This window comes from Petaurus breviceps, unplaced genomic scaffold (assembly GCF_028583685.1).
Source record: "Petaurus breviceps papuanus isolate PSGF00001 unplaced genomic scaffold, PetGlider_PUasm1.0 90887, whole genome shotgun sequence".
NCBI lineage: Eukaryota > Metazoa > Chordata > Mammalia > Diprotodontia > Petauridae > Petaurus > Petaurus breviceps.
This window is the reverse complement of record NW_027187370.1, coordinates 300247-314396: the sequence shown is the minus strand read 5'-3', so window position 1 is coordinate 314396 and position 14150 is coordinate 300247. Positions and strand designations below refer to the sequence as shown.

The 14150-nt window shown below is 39.5% G+C and overlaps 3 protein-coding genes across 3 annotated transcripts; 1 reads left to right on the top strand and 2 right to left on the bottom strand.

Annotated features, from left to right (window-relative positions):
* Positions 1-1231: 1231 nt before the first annotated feature.
* On the bottom strand, positions 1232-1654 carry LOC138150724 (keratin-associated protein 1-4-like). Its single transcript, XM_069074169.1, has one exon. The coding sequence runs from the start codon at positions 1652-1654 to the stop codon at positions 1232-1234; it is 423 nt and encodes a 140-aa protein (XP_068930270.1).
* Positions 1655-2600: 946 nt separating this feature from the next.
* On the top strand, positions 2601-3116 carry LOC138150759 (keratin-associated protein 9-3-like). The gene has a single exon (XM_069074194.1). The coding sequence runs from the start codon at positions 2601-2603 to the stop codon at positions 3114-3116; it is 516 nt and encodes a 171-aa protein (XP_068930295.1).
* Positions 3117-10501: 7385 nt separating this feature from the next.
* Positions 10502-10990, bottom strand: LOC138150722 (keratin-associated protein 1-4-like). Its single transcript, XM_069074168.1, has one exon. It carries the CDS (start codon positions 10988-10990, stop codon positions 10502-10504), a length of 489 nt encoding a protein of 162 aa, XP_068930269.1.
* Positions 10991-14150: the final 3160 nt, after the last annotated feature.

Sequence of the window (14150 nt, the reverse complement as noted above, 5' to 3'; positions counted from 1 at the left end):
AGGGTCTCTCATTGCATCCTGGGCCATCTCCAGTCATCCTGAAGAGTATCTGGTCACTGGATCCAGATGGTTCTGGAGGAGAAAGTGAGGCTGGTGACCTTGCACAGCCCTCTTTCATTCAAATCAAAGCCCACTGCAAGTCATGTCATCATTCCCTGATGTCATGGCCCTTTTAGAAAACAAAGGACAAAAAAAAAACCCAAGAACAGCAACTTTTTTTGGAGGGCAATTGGGGTTAAGCAACTTGCCCAAGGTCACATGGCTAGTAAGCATTAAATGTGTGAGGATGGATTTGGACTCAGGTCCTTCTGACTCCAGGGCTGGTGCTCTATTCACTGCATCACCTAGCCACCCCAGCAGCAGCTTCTAATATCCATTGAACAATGAGAAAAAGAGGGAAAAATTATCTGCCAGAAATCATATAATTTATTTTGACTGGATTATTTTTTCTTCTTTACAAGGTGAAGTCGTATTTGATAGTCCAGAAGAGAAACTGTGGTATGGAAAAGAGATGCTCTGAATGTAGATACCTCTGAAAAGAAGACATTGGCTGTGGCATCCTCAGGAAGGGGACACTGGTGAGCAGTAAGGAGTTTTTTTTGCTAAAAAGACCATAGAATCACTGAGCTAGAGGTAGAGGTGAATAGGACCACAGAGGCCATTCCACCCCTTTTATAGATGAAGAAATCTGAGGCTCTGAGAAATGAAGTCAGTCATACATCTACTAAGGGACGAAGGCAAGATTATCACATTCTAGCAGAAACCTTCATGTTCTTTCATCACACACAAACCTTCTTTTTCTGTGTTTTGAGCCATATCAATTCTTTTTTGTCTTTGAGTAATAGAAACTGAGCTCTGCCATGTAGCCTGAAGCAATCTTCTTGGGATCCCTTTGACAAAGAGTTAAAATTTGCATCGAGTGAGAAAGTGATCAATTCAAAGACATGGTGTCCACCATGAGCTATGGGTTGATATCGTAGTTTTTTTTTTTTTTAAGAACTACTGACTTATTTATTTATTTATAATTTAATTTAATTCTTGTTTTTTTGACTTTTGGAGGGCAATTGGAGTTAAGTAACTTGCCCAAGGTTACATGGCTAGTTTTATGTGTGTGTGTGTGTGTGGGGGGGGGTGGGTTAAGTGTCTGAGGCTGGAGCCGAACTCAGGTCTTCCTGACTCTGGGGCCAGTGTGCTACTCATTGTGCCACCTAGCTGCCCGATATCCTAGTTTTTAACAGGTAGGCTCACAGCAGTAGCAGCAACAGGCTGGACGGCAGCAAGACTGGCCACAGTAGGATGGGCGGCAGCAAGCGGCCTGGGCATGGTGCAGCTGGCAGCAAGATGGGGGAGTACAGCTGACCACGCAGCAAGGTGGCAGGCAAGTACCCTCAACCCTGCAGTCTGGGCGGCACCACCTGGTGCGGCAGCTCTCGCCTCCACAGCACTCGGGGACGTAGCATCTGGTCCTGCAGGTGGTCTCACAGTTGGTGCCACAACCTACCCCGGAGCCAATCCCAGAGCCAATGCCGCAGCCTCCCTGTTGGCAGCAGCTGGTTCCACAGCTGTCTTGGCAGCAGTTAGATCCACAGTTGCCCCCAGTGGAACAGCTGGGGAAGCCACAGAAGCTGGTGGAGCAGGAGTTGCAGCAGGCCATGGTGTCTGGAGGTTTCTGGCAAAGAGAAGTTTTTCAAATTTAAGTGTCTCCTTGCTTGGTGTACCTTTTATATGGCTTTCTCAGCTGTTGTTTATACTGTTTAATAGCTCTTCCTCATTTTGGTCTTAAACAGTTTGCTTCTGAGACATCAATTGAGCTATTAACAAAACTGTTCAGAAAGCTTTGAAAGTTGATTATATTTGGTTTATGGTTAAGATCCATCATCATCATCATTTGACACCTATTAGTGTTCACTGGATACACAGTCCCAAAGTAAGCAGGATCTGGCCTTGGCTCAGAGGGAAGAAGGGGGGTGCTATCTTACCTTCAGAGGTGGTTACTGTTATTTAACATTGACTCTCTAAAATTTACTGTGGGTATATCCACAATGGTTGGTAGATATCCCTGAATGCACCAGAGCCACCAGTGTCCCAGACCCTCTTTTCTAGGGCCACATCCCATGTTAGTCAATTAGAGAAGATTCAAGACAAGTCCTGGAAGTTGGGGTGGGGGGAGCCTTGAGGTTGTGAGTTGTCACTGTTAAGTTAAAAACTCAGGGATGGGCTTATACCACTAGGGTGTAGTAGAAAGCAGGCCAGCCTTGGAATCAGGGAAACTTGGGTTAAAGTCTGACACATAATAGCTATGTAACCATGAACAGGACACAGCCTCTTTCCTCTACTGTTAAATGGGGATACTAATAGCATCTCCCCATAGGGTTGCTGTGAGGATCTAATGGGATATTTACTGGAGAAGTAAATGGCAAACCATTCCAGAATCTGCCAGGAAAACCCCACAGACAATAGTGGCAATATGGTCCATGGAGTCAAGAGTCTGACATGACTGAATGACTGAAAAACAAATCAGCAATGCACTTTTAAAGTGTTTTACAAACTTTAAAGTGGTATAGAAATGATAGTTATATTACATTATATTATATGATATTATGCCATATAAAATTATTATATTAGCATATTATATATCATATCATATACTAGACAGAGAAAGCCATATAAAAGGTACACCAAGCAAGGAGACACTTAAATTTGAAAAACTTCTCTTTGCCAGAAGCCTCCAGACACCATGGCCTGCTTCAAACACCTGCTCCACCAGCTTCTGTGGCTTCCCCAGCTGCTCCACTGGGGGCAACTGTGGATCTAGCTGCTGCCAAGACAGCTGTGGGACCAGCTGCTGCCAACAGGGAGGCTGCGGCATTGTCTCTGGGATCGGCTCTGGGGTTGGTTGTGGCACCACCTGCAGAACCAGATGCTACGTCCCCGAGTGCTGTGAAGGCGAGAGCTGCCGCACCAGGTGGTGCCGCCCAGACTGCAGGGTTGAGGGTACTTGCCTGCCACCTTGCTGCGTGGTCAGCTGCACTCCCCCATCTTTTTGTCAGCTGCACCATGCCCAGGCTACTTGCTGTCGCCCATCCTACTGTGGCCAGTCTTGCTGTCATCCATAATAGATAGAGAACTAGATCTGGAATCAGCAAGACCCAAGTTTAAATCTGATCCCAGACTCTCACTAGCTGTGTGAATTAGGCAAGTCATTTAGCCTCTCTTGGTTTCAGTTTCCTCATCTTTAAAATGGGGATAATAATTGTACCTACTTTCCAAGGTTGTTGTAAGGATTAAATGAGATAATATTGCAATGTGCTTTACAAACCTTAAAGCACTATAGAAATTCTATTATTAATTATTATTATCATTATTTAAATCCCATTGCACCTAGGAAACTCCTTGAAATTCTAAGCAACAAAGAAATTGATAATCTGCATCTATGAAGGGAGTTTCCAAAATGGGTATTCCATACATTAATGATTCCACTCCCTTCTTCCTTGAAAATTGCAAGTTCAAGGGAGACATATTGATACAACAAATATTTTCTATATCTGTTTTTTTCTTCTTTTGGGGGGGGAGTGGGCGGAGAACTTCTTGGACATTGAAGATGTATGTGTATGTGTTTATTAGTGTGTGTGCGTGTGTGTGTGTGTGTGTGTGTGTGTGTGTGATATCGATGATCCCATCAATGTAGGAAATTATGGGTGGGGGACTTTTTCTATCAATGAAGATCTGAAAGAGTTTTGGAGGGGTGCCAGGGACACAGATTGGTAAGTTAACTTTTTAGGAAGCCAACAGAAAAAAAAAATTAATTATATAAAAGTCTCAATAAAAACTTAAATGATCTGGTTTGGGACTTACTAATCTTTTATCTTTAAGAGCCTTTACCCAGACAAATCCGTGGAAGAGTTAGGCAGGCATACACCTGGAAAGGTGAACCATTAAGAACTAGTGGAACATAATTATGTATCTTATACCAAAATCCCTGCAGGTGACCAGACTTCATAGCTTCAGGTAACTAGAAATTACCAGCTAATTCAATAAGAGAAGCAAGCATTTAGTAAGTTCCCAGCACGTGCAAAGTAACATGAAAGCTATGTGTTGGGGAGTACAAGGACAAAAAGGAAACAAGCCCGTCCTTAGGGAAATTACATCCTTCTAGTTTATGAGTAGCAGAAAGCTTGGATGATCTCTACTATCTCCTTACATCTCTGGCATTCTAAGATTCAGTGCTTCCAAGCCTAAGGGATTAGCTTTGTTTTGGAAAGATGGATGCTAAGATGTGATTCATTGGAACAAAATGGTTTTGTTGCTTAATCATGAATCCTTACTCTTGATATTGAGTCCATTTTTTCAAATCACTCATGTAATTGGGTCTAAAAGGTACAGCACATTGAGAATTTCCTTCTTCTTGGGTTAAATTAGATCACTAATATTAGCCTTTTGTCCCTTGAATTCCTGGGACATGCCAGTGTCATGGCAAGCTGATGTCTGGATGCCATGGCTTCATCACTAATTACAGTCTTTAAAATAGAGGCTGAGGCCCCATGCCAGAGCACTGTCTGACAACAAGGGGTCAGTGACATGATTCCAAGCACTATGTGATGAACTAAGCAGGTAGGGAATATAGGTTGCATCTTATCCCCTCTGCATTAGCCAAACTCAGAGCCCACCAGCACAATCACACTTATGCTTATCTCTCAAGATCCCCCTACTCAGCCCTCTCCCTTTGCTGTGAAAGCTACCAAGCTCCCACCTTCAAAGCTGGGCTTTAGTTCTTAGAGCAATTATAATCAAACCCAGGCACCTATAGTAGCAGCTACACAGGTTCCATCAGGTAAATCTCAACCCTACCCCTTCCCACTATAGCCATCCTTTGTTCATTCAGATCACCTTATGTCAACACCCTACAGAGGACTGATTCTTTGCTCCTGTCCAGTGACAGAAAAGAGACTCATAGACTCATCTCTTTTCAATTTAGGTCAGAAAAAAGTGTGTCTCCCAGGATGAGAAGCAATAGGTTGCAACAGATCTTGGATCTCATTCCAACAACTTTTCCCCAAACCCACCCTTCTTTCAGACTTTTCAGTGACGATTAAGGACATTGTAATGTTCTCAGTCAGTCAGATGATCATTTTTAGTGTCATTTGCAGCATAACCTTCATATCCTCTATTCCTCATTTTCCCTCACTCCTAATATTAAATCAGTTGTCAGATCTTGTTTCTACTTTCATGTCTTTCCCATAATGCCTGCTTTTCTCCACTCACACATTTATTCTCCACAAACTCATTCAGGTCCCTATCACCTCTCCTCTTGAATTGCAATAGCCTCCCAATTGGTCTTTCTCCAACCCAATCCATCATCCATATAGCTGCCAAAGTTATTTTATTTCAGTGCTGATTTGACCATGTCACTCTTCGATTCAACAAACTCTGCTGGATCCAATTGGATCTGGCATCAAATGTTGTATCATCTTTATCTCATGTTTAAAAATATCTATTTTGTGCAAGTTTTATGATGCACATAATTATTAGTACAGAAATACAGACATATAATTTATGAATAAGTAAATATACACATATTGGGAGTATGTAATAAAAGTGTTTTATTGTTAAGGATGTAAAATCAAAAAAATTTGGAGATCAGTTGTCTAAAGACTTGGTCATTAAACTTAATGAAGTCTTTGATATTTGGAAAAATTGTTATGCACAAATACTCTTATGAAATAAGTTTCTGTGTAAAGGGACTCAATGTGATGATAGAAATGGAAAGTTACTTTTAATATGATTTCATGATCATTGAGTCTTCTTTTTGCACTCTTCTCTTCAATACATTAGCTTCATTTAATAATATTTTTATACCTTACAGGGTCTTTGGTTTCCTTCCTTCCTTCGTTCCTTCGTTCCTTCCTTCCTGTCCTCTCCCCTTCTTTCCCCTTCCCTGCCTTCCCCTGTCCTCCTCTCCTCTCCTCTCCCTACAAATATTTTTGTGTGTAATTGTCCTTTTCCCTTTTTTATGACCTCTTTGGGATACAAGTCTAATAGTGGTATTGCTGGATCAAAGGGCATGTGCAGTTTTATAGCCCTTAGGGCATAGTTCCAAATTGCTCTCCAGAAAGGTTGGATCAGTTCGCAGTGAGAATGCATTAGTGTTCTGATTTTCTCACATCTTCGCCAACATTTATCATTTTCTTTCTTTTTGTCATATTAGCCAATCTGATAGGTATGAGGTGGTACTCAGAGCTTTTTACATTTGCATTTCTCTAATTAATAGTGATTTAGAGCATTTTCATGTGACTATAGATAGCTTTAATTTTTTATCTGAAAACTGCCTGTTCATATTTTTGACCATTTATCAAATGGTGAATGATTTGTATTCTTATAAATTTGACTCAGTTCTCTCTATATTTTAGAAATGAGGCCTTTATCAGAGATACTGGCCATAAAAATTGTTCCCTAGCTCTCTGTTTCTCTTCTAATCTTGGTTGCATTTGCTTTGTTTGTACAAAAACTTTTTAATTAATTATAATCAAAATTATTCATATTACATTTCATAATGTTCTCTACCACCTGTTTGGCCATAAATGCTTCCCTTCTCCATAGATCTGGCAGGTAAACTATTTCTTGCTCTTCTAATTTGCTTATGGCATCACATTTTATGTGTAAATTGTGTGCCCATTTTGACCTTATTTTGATACATGGTATAAGATGTTGGTCTGTACCTAGTTTATGCCATACTATTTTCCAGTTTTCCCAGCAGTTTTTGTCAAATACAGAGTTTTTATCCCTGAAACTGGAGTCTTTGGGTTTATCAAACAGTAAATTGCTATAATAATTTATTACTGTGTCTTGTATACCTAACCCCTTCCACTGATTCATTATTCTATTTCTTAGCCAGTACCAAATACTTTCAATGACTGCTGCTTTATAATACACTTTTAGATCTGGCACAGCTAGGCCACCTTCCCTTGCATTATTTTTTCTTAATTCACTTGATATTTTGACCTTCCAGATGAATTTTGTTATTATTTTTATTTTTTGTTCTTATTGGAGGGGGGAAGGCAGGGCAATTGAGGTTAAGTGACTTGCCAAAGGTCACACAGCTAGTAAGTGTGTCAAGTGTCTGAGATGGGATTTGAACTCAGGCCCTCCTGACTCCAGGGCCAGTGCTCTACTCACTGTCCCACCTACCTGCTCCATTATTATTTTTACTAGCTCTATAAAATACGTTTTTGTTTACCAGGGTTTCTTAACCTTTCTTGTGTCATGAGCCCTTTTTGGTCTGATGAAGTCTGTGAAACCCTTCTCAGAATGTTTTTTTTAAATAAATAAATTAAAATATATAATACTGCAAAATAAATGAATTTTATTGAAATACCATTATGATTTTTTATTTTAAGTTCATGGACCCAGGGTACAAACTTATGTAGTTAGACACAGATTGGTCACTCCTCTGCAACTCTGCAATATGGAATGGCAAAATGGTTTCTTTTTCTAATTATTCTTCTGGAGATGCTCATTTAAATTTTTATTTTATTATAGAGAGTTTCCTAGGGACATTGAGAAAGTAAGTAATTGTCCATGGCCCAGCTAGCGGTGGAAGGGCTTGTGAATTGTGAAGCTATATCTTCATGACCCTAAGGTCAATCCTTTACCCACTCCACTCAATCAATAAATTCATGAAGTGTCTAGAATGCACCAGGTATATTGCCTTATACTTCACTAGTGACTAATCTGAAATTGTTGACAATAGGGCAAGAGGCCTGGGCATATTGGAACTGGCAGGAGGAGGGGTTGGAGAGTATGAAGCTAACCATACAGCAAAGAGGTAGACAGGGATGAAGCTAATCATTGTAGATGCAAATATAAAAATGAGACAGTTCTTGTCCTCAAGAAGATTATGTTCTATTGAGGAGCACAGCATACTCACAGATAAGTAAATATAGGACATACACATGCATATGTATACATACATACGTACATGCATACACACACATACAGTATGATTATTGTCCTTCATTCTCGAAGAGGACCAAAATGACTATGCTAGAGTCAAGTTTCGGTGTGGCTGATCAGACCAATATGAATTTGGAATATTCTACTACAGGCTGGGCACAACTAGTCCATGGGAACATTTGAAGTGGATTCTCTAAATTTGTGTATCTTGCATTTCTTTTGAGCTATTTCAATTCTGCTTTGCTCATAGAGCACGACACCTTCTCTGATATGGGCACGCCATGCTGAGCAGTCCTGTGCCAGTGTCTCCCATGTCACACAATCAATTCCAAAATTCTTAAAAGAGAACTTGAGAGTGTCCTCTTGTTGCTTCTTCTGACCACCACGTGAACGCTTGCCCCCTGTGAGTTCTCCACAAAATAGTCTTTTTGACAAGTGTACATTTTGCATTTGAACAACATGGCTAGCCTATTGGAGTTGTGTTCTCTGAAACAGAATTTGAATGCTTGGCAGTTTAGCTCAAGAAAGGACCTCAGTGTCTGGTACCTTATCCTGCCAGGTGATCTTCAGAATCTTCTGAAGACAATTCAATACACATGCACTCAGACTGATGGAGGGGTGCCTCTCACAACTAGAGGAATCTAGAAAGGTCTCACAAAGAATGTAGCCATTTAGATGAATCCTGAAGGGGGATTAGATTTTCAAGAGACAGAGATAAGGAAGGAGAGCATTCCAAGCATTAGAGACAACCTTTAAAGAGGCGTTGAAGCAGAAGATGGAAAGCCATAGTATGAAGGATAGCAAGTATGTCAGTTTGACAGGAAGATGTAAAAGATGATATAATCAGCTTGGAAAGGGAGGGTGAAGATTATTAGAGGATTAAATGACAAATAGAGGAATTTCTATTTGAACCTAAAGGTAATAGGGGGTCACTGAAGTTTGTCGATCAGAGAAGTGACATAATCATTCCTGTGCTTAAGATAGCCTGGAAAGGGGATAGTTTGGATTCCAGTTTGGAGGCTACCCCAATAGTCTAGGGAGGATGTGAAGAGCACAATGGTGTTGTTGTGACTAGGGAACAGTCCAGACAGAAAAGATGCTATGGAGGAAGAACTAGCAAAATTTGTTTGAATTGAGGACAGGGTGAAGGGCATTGAGAGTGATTCTTTATTTGGGAACCTGAGTGACTTAAGGAATGGCTGTTTTCCCTCCACCCTCGCCCTCTGTCCCCAAACCTCTTTGCAGATGGGTTGTGGATTAGGGATGCTGAATGATTTTCAGATACAGCCATTGTGTGATTTGATTTTGCTTGTTACAGAGGAGGATTTCAAAAGAAAAGAGAAGAAAAAGAAAATGAAAAAATCAATGAAACACTGAAATAAACACAGGAGCACCAAAAGTAAGTTCAGAAGTGGATATAATCAAGCAGGGAAGAGCTAGTATTATCACGTTAACTGTTCAACTTAATATATATTTAAAAAATGCAAACTTTATAAAATAGAAGTTCATAGATTCACATAAGATCATTGTTTTTTGATCTTTTGGTAGAGAAATTTTCATGCTTGTTGCATGAAACATTAACTTCAAAATTTAAAAATAAAGTAAAAAAATGGTGGGACTCAACAGAAATAGGGATGGATATTGTGGTGAGTGCACCGTGGATCTTCCAAACTTTTTCATACCTACAAACCACCCTGGCTTACCCTCTACCACCATCTCAGATGAAAATATTATCTTACATTTTACTAAAAAAAACACAACAAAAAAGCTGAGACCATTTGCTGAAAGATCTCTCTTCTCCCCTCCACCTCATCTCATGTCACCCATATCCTTTCTGCCATCATGCTCTCCTTCACCTCTTTCTCATACAAAGAGGTAGCCCTTCTCTTTGCCAAGGCAAACCTTTCCACATGCCATTTGATTTTATTTCTTCAGCATATTGCCACCTCTATCATTCATACTCTTTAATTCATCTTTAATCTCTCCCTTTCTACCAGCTGCTTCTCGACTGCCTATAAACTTTTATCCAATTAATAAGCATTCTTTTTTCTCATTCCCATCCTCTCCCCTGGAGGAAGAAAAGAAAAAAGAAAAGCAAAACCTTAACAGATAAGCATATTCAAGCAAACAAATTTCCACTTTAAATAAAAATTTAAATGAGCATCTCCAGAAGAATAAGTAGAAAAAGAAACCATTTTGCCATTCCATATTTATTTGATTTTTTAAAAAAATCCTCTACTGACAAGTATCATTTAAGAAATTATGAAACAAAGATTACTGTGTAAGGAGAACTTAAAGTATATTTTTGAATCAAGAAGAGGAGTTATTCTAATGAGATGTTGAGATATTTTATTTCTTTTTCTGTCTAGTGATTTCCAAGCATCTCAGTATATTCAAGGATTCCAGGTTTGGTCTTTTAAAACATTTTCAGTAGCAGAAATTAGGATATCAGTTAGAGGTTGCAGGCTAGAAGGAGATCATTAGACTTTTGAAATTTCTTTGGAATCCCAGGGTTTGTGAGTACTTAGTTTCAAAAATTACAAATTGATCTTTAGCACGTGGGCTCACAGCAGTGGCAACAGCAGGCTGGACGGCAACAAGACTGGCCACAGTAAGATGGGCGGCAACAAGCAGCCTGGGCATGGTGCAGCTGGCAGCAAGATGGGGGAGTACAGCTAACTACGCAGCAAGGTGGCAGGCAAGTACCCTCAACCCTGCAGTCTGGGCGGCACCACCGGGTGCGGCAGCTCTCACCTCCACAGCACTCAGGGACGTAGCATCTGGTCCTACAGGTAGTCTCACAGTTGGATCCAGAGCCAATCCCAGAACCGATCCCAGAGCCAATCCCAGAGCCGATGCCACAGCCTCCCTGTTGGCAGCAGCTGGTCCCACAGGTAGCCCCACAGCTACTCCCACAGCCTCCCTGTTGGCAGCAGCTGGTCCCACAGCTATCTTGGCAGCAGCTAGATCCACAGTTCCCCCCAGTAGAACAACTGGGAAAGCCACAGAAGCTGGTAGAGCAGTTATTACAGCAGGCCATGGTATCACTAGGTCTGTTTCTGGTTTACTTATGAAATGAAGTTTTTCAAATTTGCTTGACCTTGGACATTCAGCCTTTTATAAGCCTCTCCAGCTAGTGTTTATGTGACAGTCAGCACTTCCATTTTATTATTGCTAAACCTGTTTCCTCCTATTTCCTCTGATCACAGCCCACGAGTTATTTTTAAAATATTACCAAAGCAATAAAATTGGATTTGCTTTGTTGCTCAGTGAATACTCATCGAATCTTTATAACTGGAAAATGATGAGGCAGTGTCTCATCTTTCAAAGATTTTGTCACTAGCATGCAAACTTTAGACTTTATTTTTCATGTGTAGATCCTTCACTTGAAATTTTAACTGATAAACTAGTATATATATATATGTATGTAATAGGGTTAATATTTTTTTTCCTTTTTATGGTCCCACAGGAGAGATAGATAATACACATAATTATAGAATCAGGATCCCAAAAGTTTGAAAGTCTAGACTATTGGGCTAAAGTGGGAGAAAAATTAATTTAAAAGATATAAATGTAAACTCTTACACTTGGGTTAAAAAATCAACTTCCCAAATACAATGTTGGGGAGGGACAGCTAAACAGCCATTTTATTAATAATATACTTGAAGGTTTTAATGGATTACAAGTTTGGTATGCATCAATAGTGTGACACAGCCATCAAAGGATCAAATTCAATCTTGGGATGTGATAAGGGACAGAGTGTCAATAACAATAAGAAATAGTCTTGTTGTGCTCTCTCCTGGTCCTACCATACATGGATTTACACTGTGCAATTCTGGATCTGTAATTTTAGTAAGAACACTGATGAACTTGAGAGCTTCCATAAGAGGATAACTACAGCATTGAATTCATTCCATGTAAGGATTGGTCAATGGAACTGGGATCTTTACACACACACACACACACACACACACACACACACACACACACAGAAAAGAGATCCACTATGTTCTGTTTGCCTTATAGGATAGAACTAGGAACAAAGAGCAGTCATTTCAAAGAGGGAAATTCAAGGTTGATGTGAGGAAAAACTTCATAACAATAAGGACTTTTATGTTGTAATGACTTTTACTAGAAGGGAGTTGGTTGGGGCAGCTAGGTGGCACAGTGAATAGAGTACAGGTCCTGGAATCAGAAGGACCTGAATTCAAATATGGCCTCAGACACACAACACTTACTAGCCATGTTACCTTGGGAAAATCTCAAGCCCAATTGCTCTGCCTTTCCCCCTCCAAAAAGAAAAGAAAGGAAAAAAGAAAAAGAAGGGAGTTGGTTTCTCTCATTGGAGGTCTTCAAGAAAAGACTAGACCAACCCTTGTTAGATATATTGTAAAGGTCTCTGAAAGCCTTTCTGATTGTGAAATTCTCTGATTCTGTGATTGTTTCAGTATCTCTTTCTTTGATGAACTGAAAGAATTGGATTAACTCTCACTGTGATATTTTAATCTTTTTCTGCTTAGTCAGAGATGGAAGGATCCATGTTTCTTTAGTTGCCCAGATAGAAATCTCAAAAAATCCCAAGCCTGTGGGAATATCCAATACTAATAATACAGATCTCAAAATTTTAGTTAACATTTACCCCTCATGAAAGATGTAACAGTCATACAAAGATCTCTTCTGTCTCTATTTGGTAATCTTGCTTTGGGGATAATAGTAGCACTTAAAATCACTATCTTGTTTAGTAGAATGATCACAGAATAAATAAAAATTTCAGACAATGGATGACATGGTGGTATAAGTAGGTTGCAGAATTATACTGTATGGAGATCGTGGGATGAGGAGGTTCTGAAAAGGAAAATAGATGTCAAAGGATTAGAAGTCAAGCAGTTTATTATTCACAGACATGTGAACATGTGGCTTCCTCATCCTATATTCCCTTAGGCACACAAAGATAGTGCTTGGATATATAGAAGGATGTGTACCCTGATCAAGAGTCTAGATATCCTAAGTCTTTACCCTTAAATCTGATTGTTATTATTGGGCAGATTCTCAGGGACTAGGTGGGGCAATCTTGGGATCAGTCAAGCAACAAGTAGTCTGGACTATGACACCACTTCCCCCACCCAATATCAACCTCAAAGACATTGATAACTTTACATACATGCATTACATGAAGTTTGCTATACTGATAGTTTGTTAACCTTGTGTTCTTAACCTTAAATATAGCTGACCAAACAAATTGTTGGGTACATCAGAACTTCCCTGCATATAGGTGAGTGAATCAGTATTCAAATATGGAATTACTTCTGCCATCTAGGACCTAGCAAAAGGTCAGTCCTCACATGTACCAAAAAGGGTTTGGCAAAGTAAGTGGCAAAATGTTATTAAAAATATGTACAATGGAAAAAGGGATACATTGGCCATGAATATGTTGAACCTGAGGAGTAGCTGATAGAAAGTTTCAATATTGATAATATCCACAAACTCTTAAAAGATACAGAAGATGGTTTCTAGTGCACTAGGTACATACTCCTTGGAAAGCTTATAGAAGGATGTAGACAAGAATCACAATTATGACAAGATATAAATGTATTGGAATCTGCACTGATTGAAATTCACATTGCTGAGATCAAAATAAGTAGAGCTCCAAATTCACATTCTATAAATGAAAAGCAAGAATTACCTCACGTATTAGAAAGTTCTCTTTAGAGGGACTGATTTTTGTTGCCAAGTCACAACTTGCCAATAATGGTAACAATGAATCTAAGTAGTTGATATTTATATAGTATTTTGTGATTGCAGATTAGGATACTTACATCATCTTTAAAGGTGGCGAAATAATACTGTGTATAGAATACTGGTGCTGGAGTCAGGAAGATCCAAGTTCAAATCCAGTCTTAGATACATCCTACCTGTGTGACCCTGAGGAAGTCACTTCATATCTATTTGCTTCAGTTTCCTCATCTATGAAATGGGAATAATAATAGCACCTGCCTCCCAGAGTCACTGTGAGGAAAAATGAGGTAATATTTACAAAATGATTTGTGAACCTTAAAATGCTATATAAAGATAAGCAATTATCATTATTATTTTTATTATCTATTTTGAGCCTCAAAACAGCATTCATGGATAGGTGGCAAAATTATTTTCATCGAAAGTAGTTATCATCAAAACTATCTGATGCTGGTTAAAACACAGAA

Excerpts from the sequence above, each read along its gene's own strand:
- LOC138150724 (XM_069074169.1), bottom strand. The coding sequence starts at position 1,654 with ATGGCCTGCTGCAACTCCTGCTCCACCAGCTTCTGTGGCTTCCCCAGC.
- LOC138150759 (XM_069074194.1), top strand. The coding sequence starts at position 2,601 with ATGCCATATAAAATTATTATATTAGCATATTATATATCATATCATATA.
- LOC138150722 (XM_069074168.1), bottom strand. The coding sequence starts at position 10,990 with ATGGCCTGCTGTAATAACTGCTCTACCAGCTTCTGTGGCTTTCCCAGT.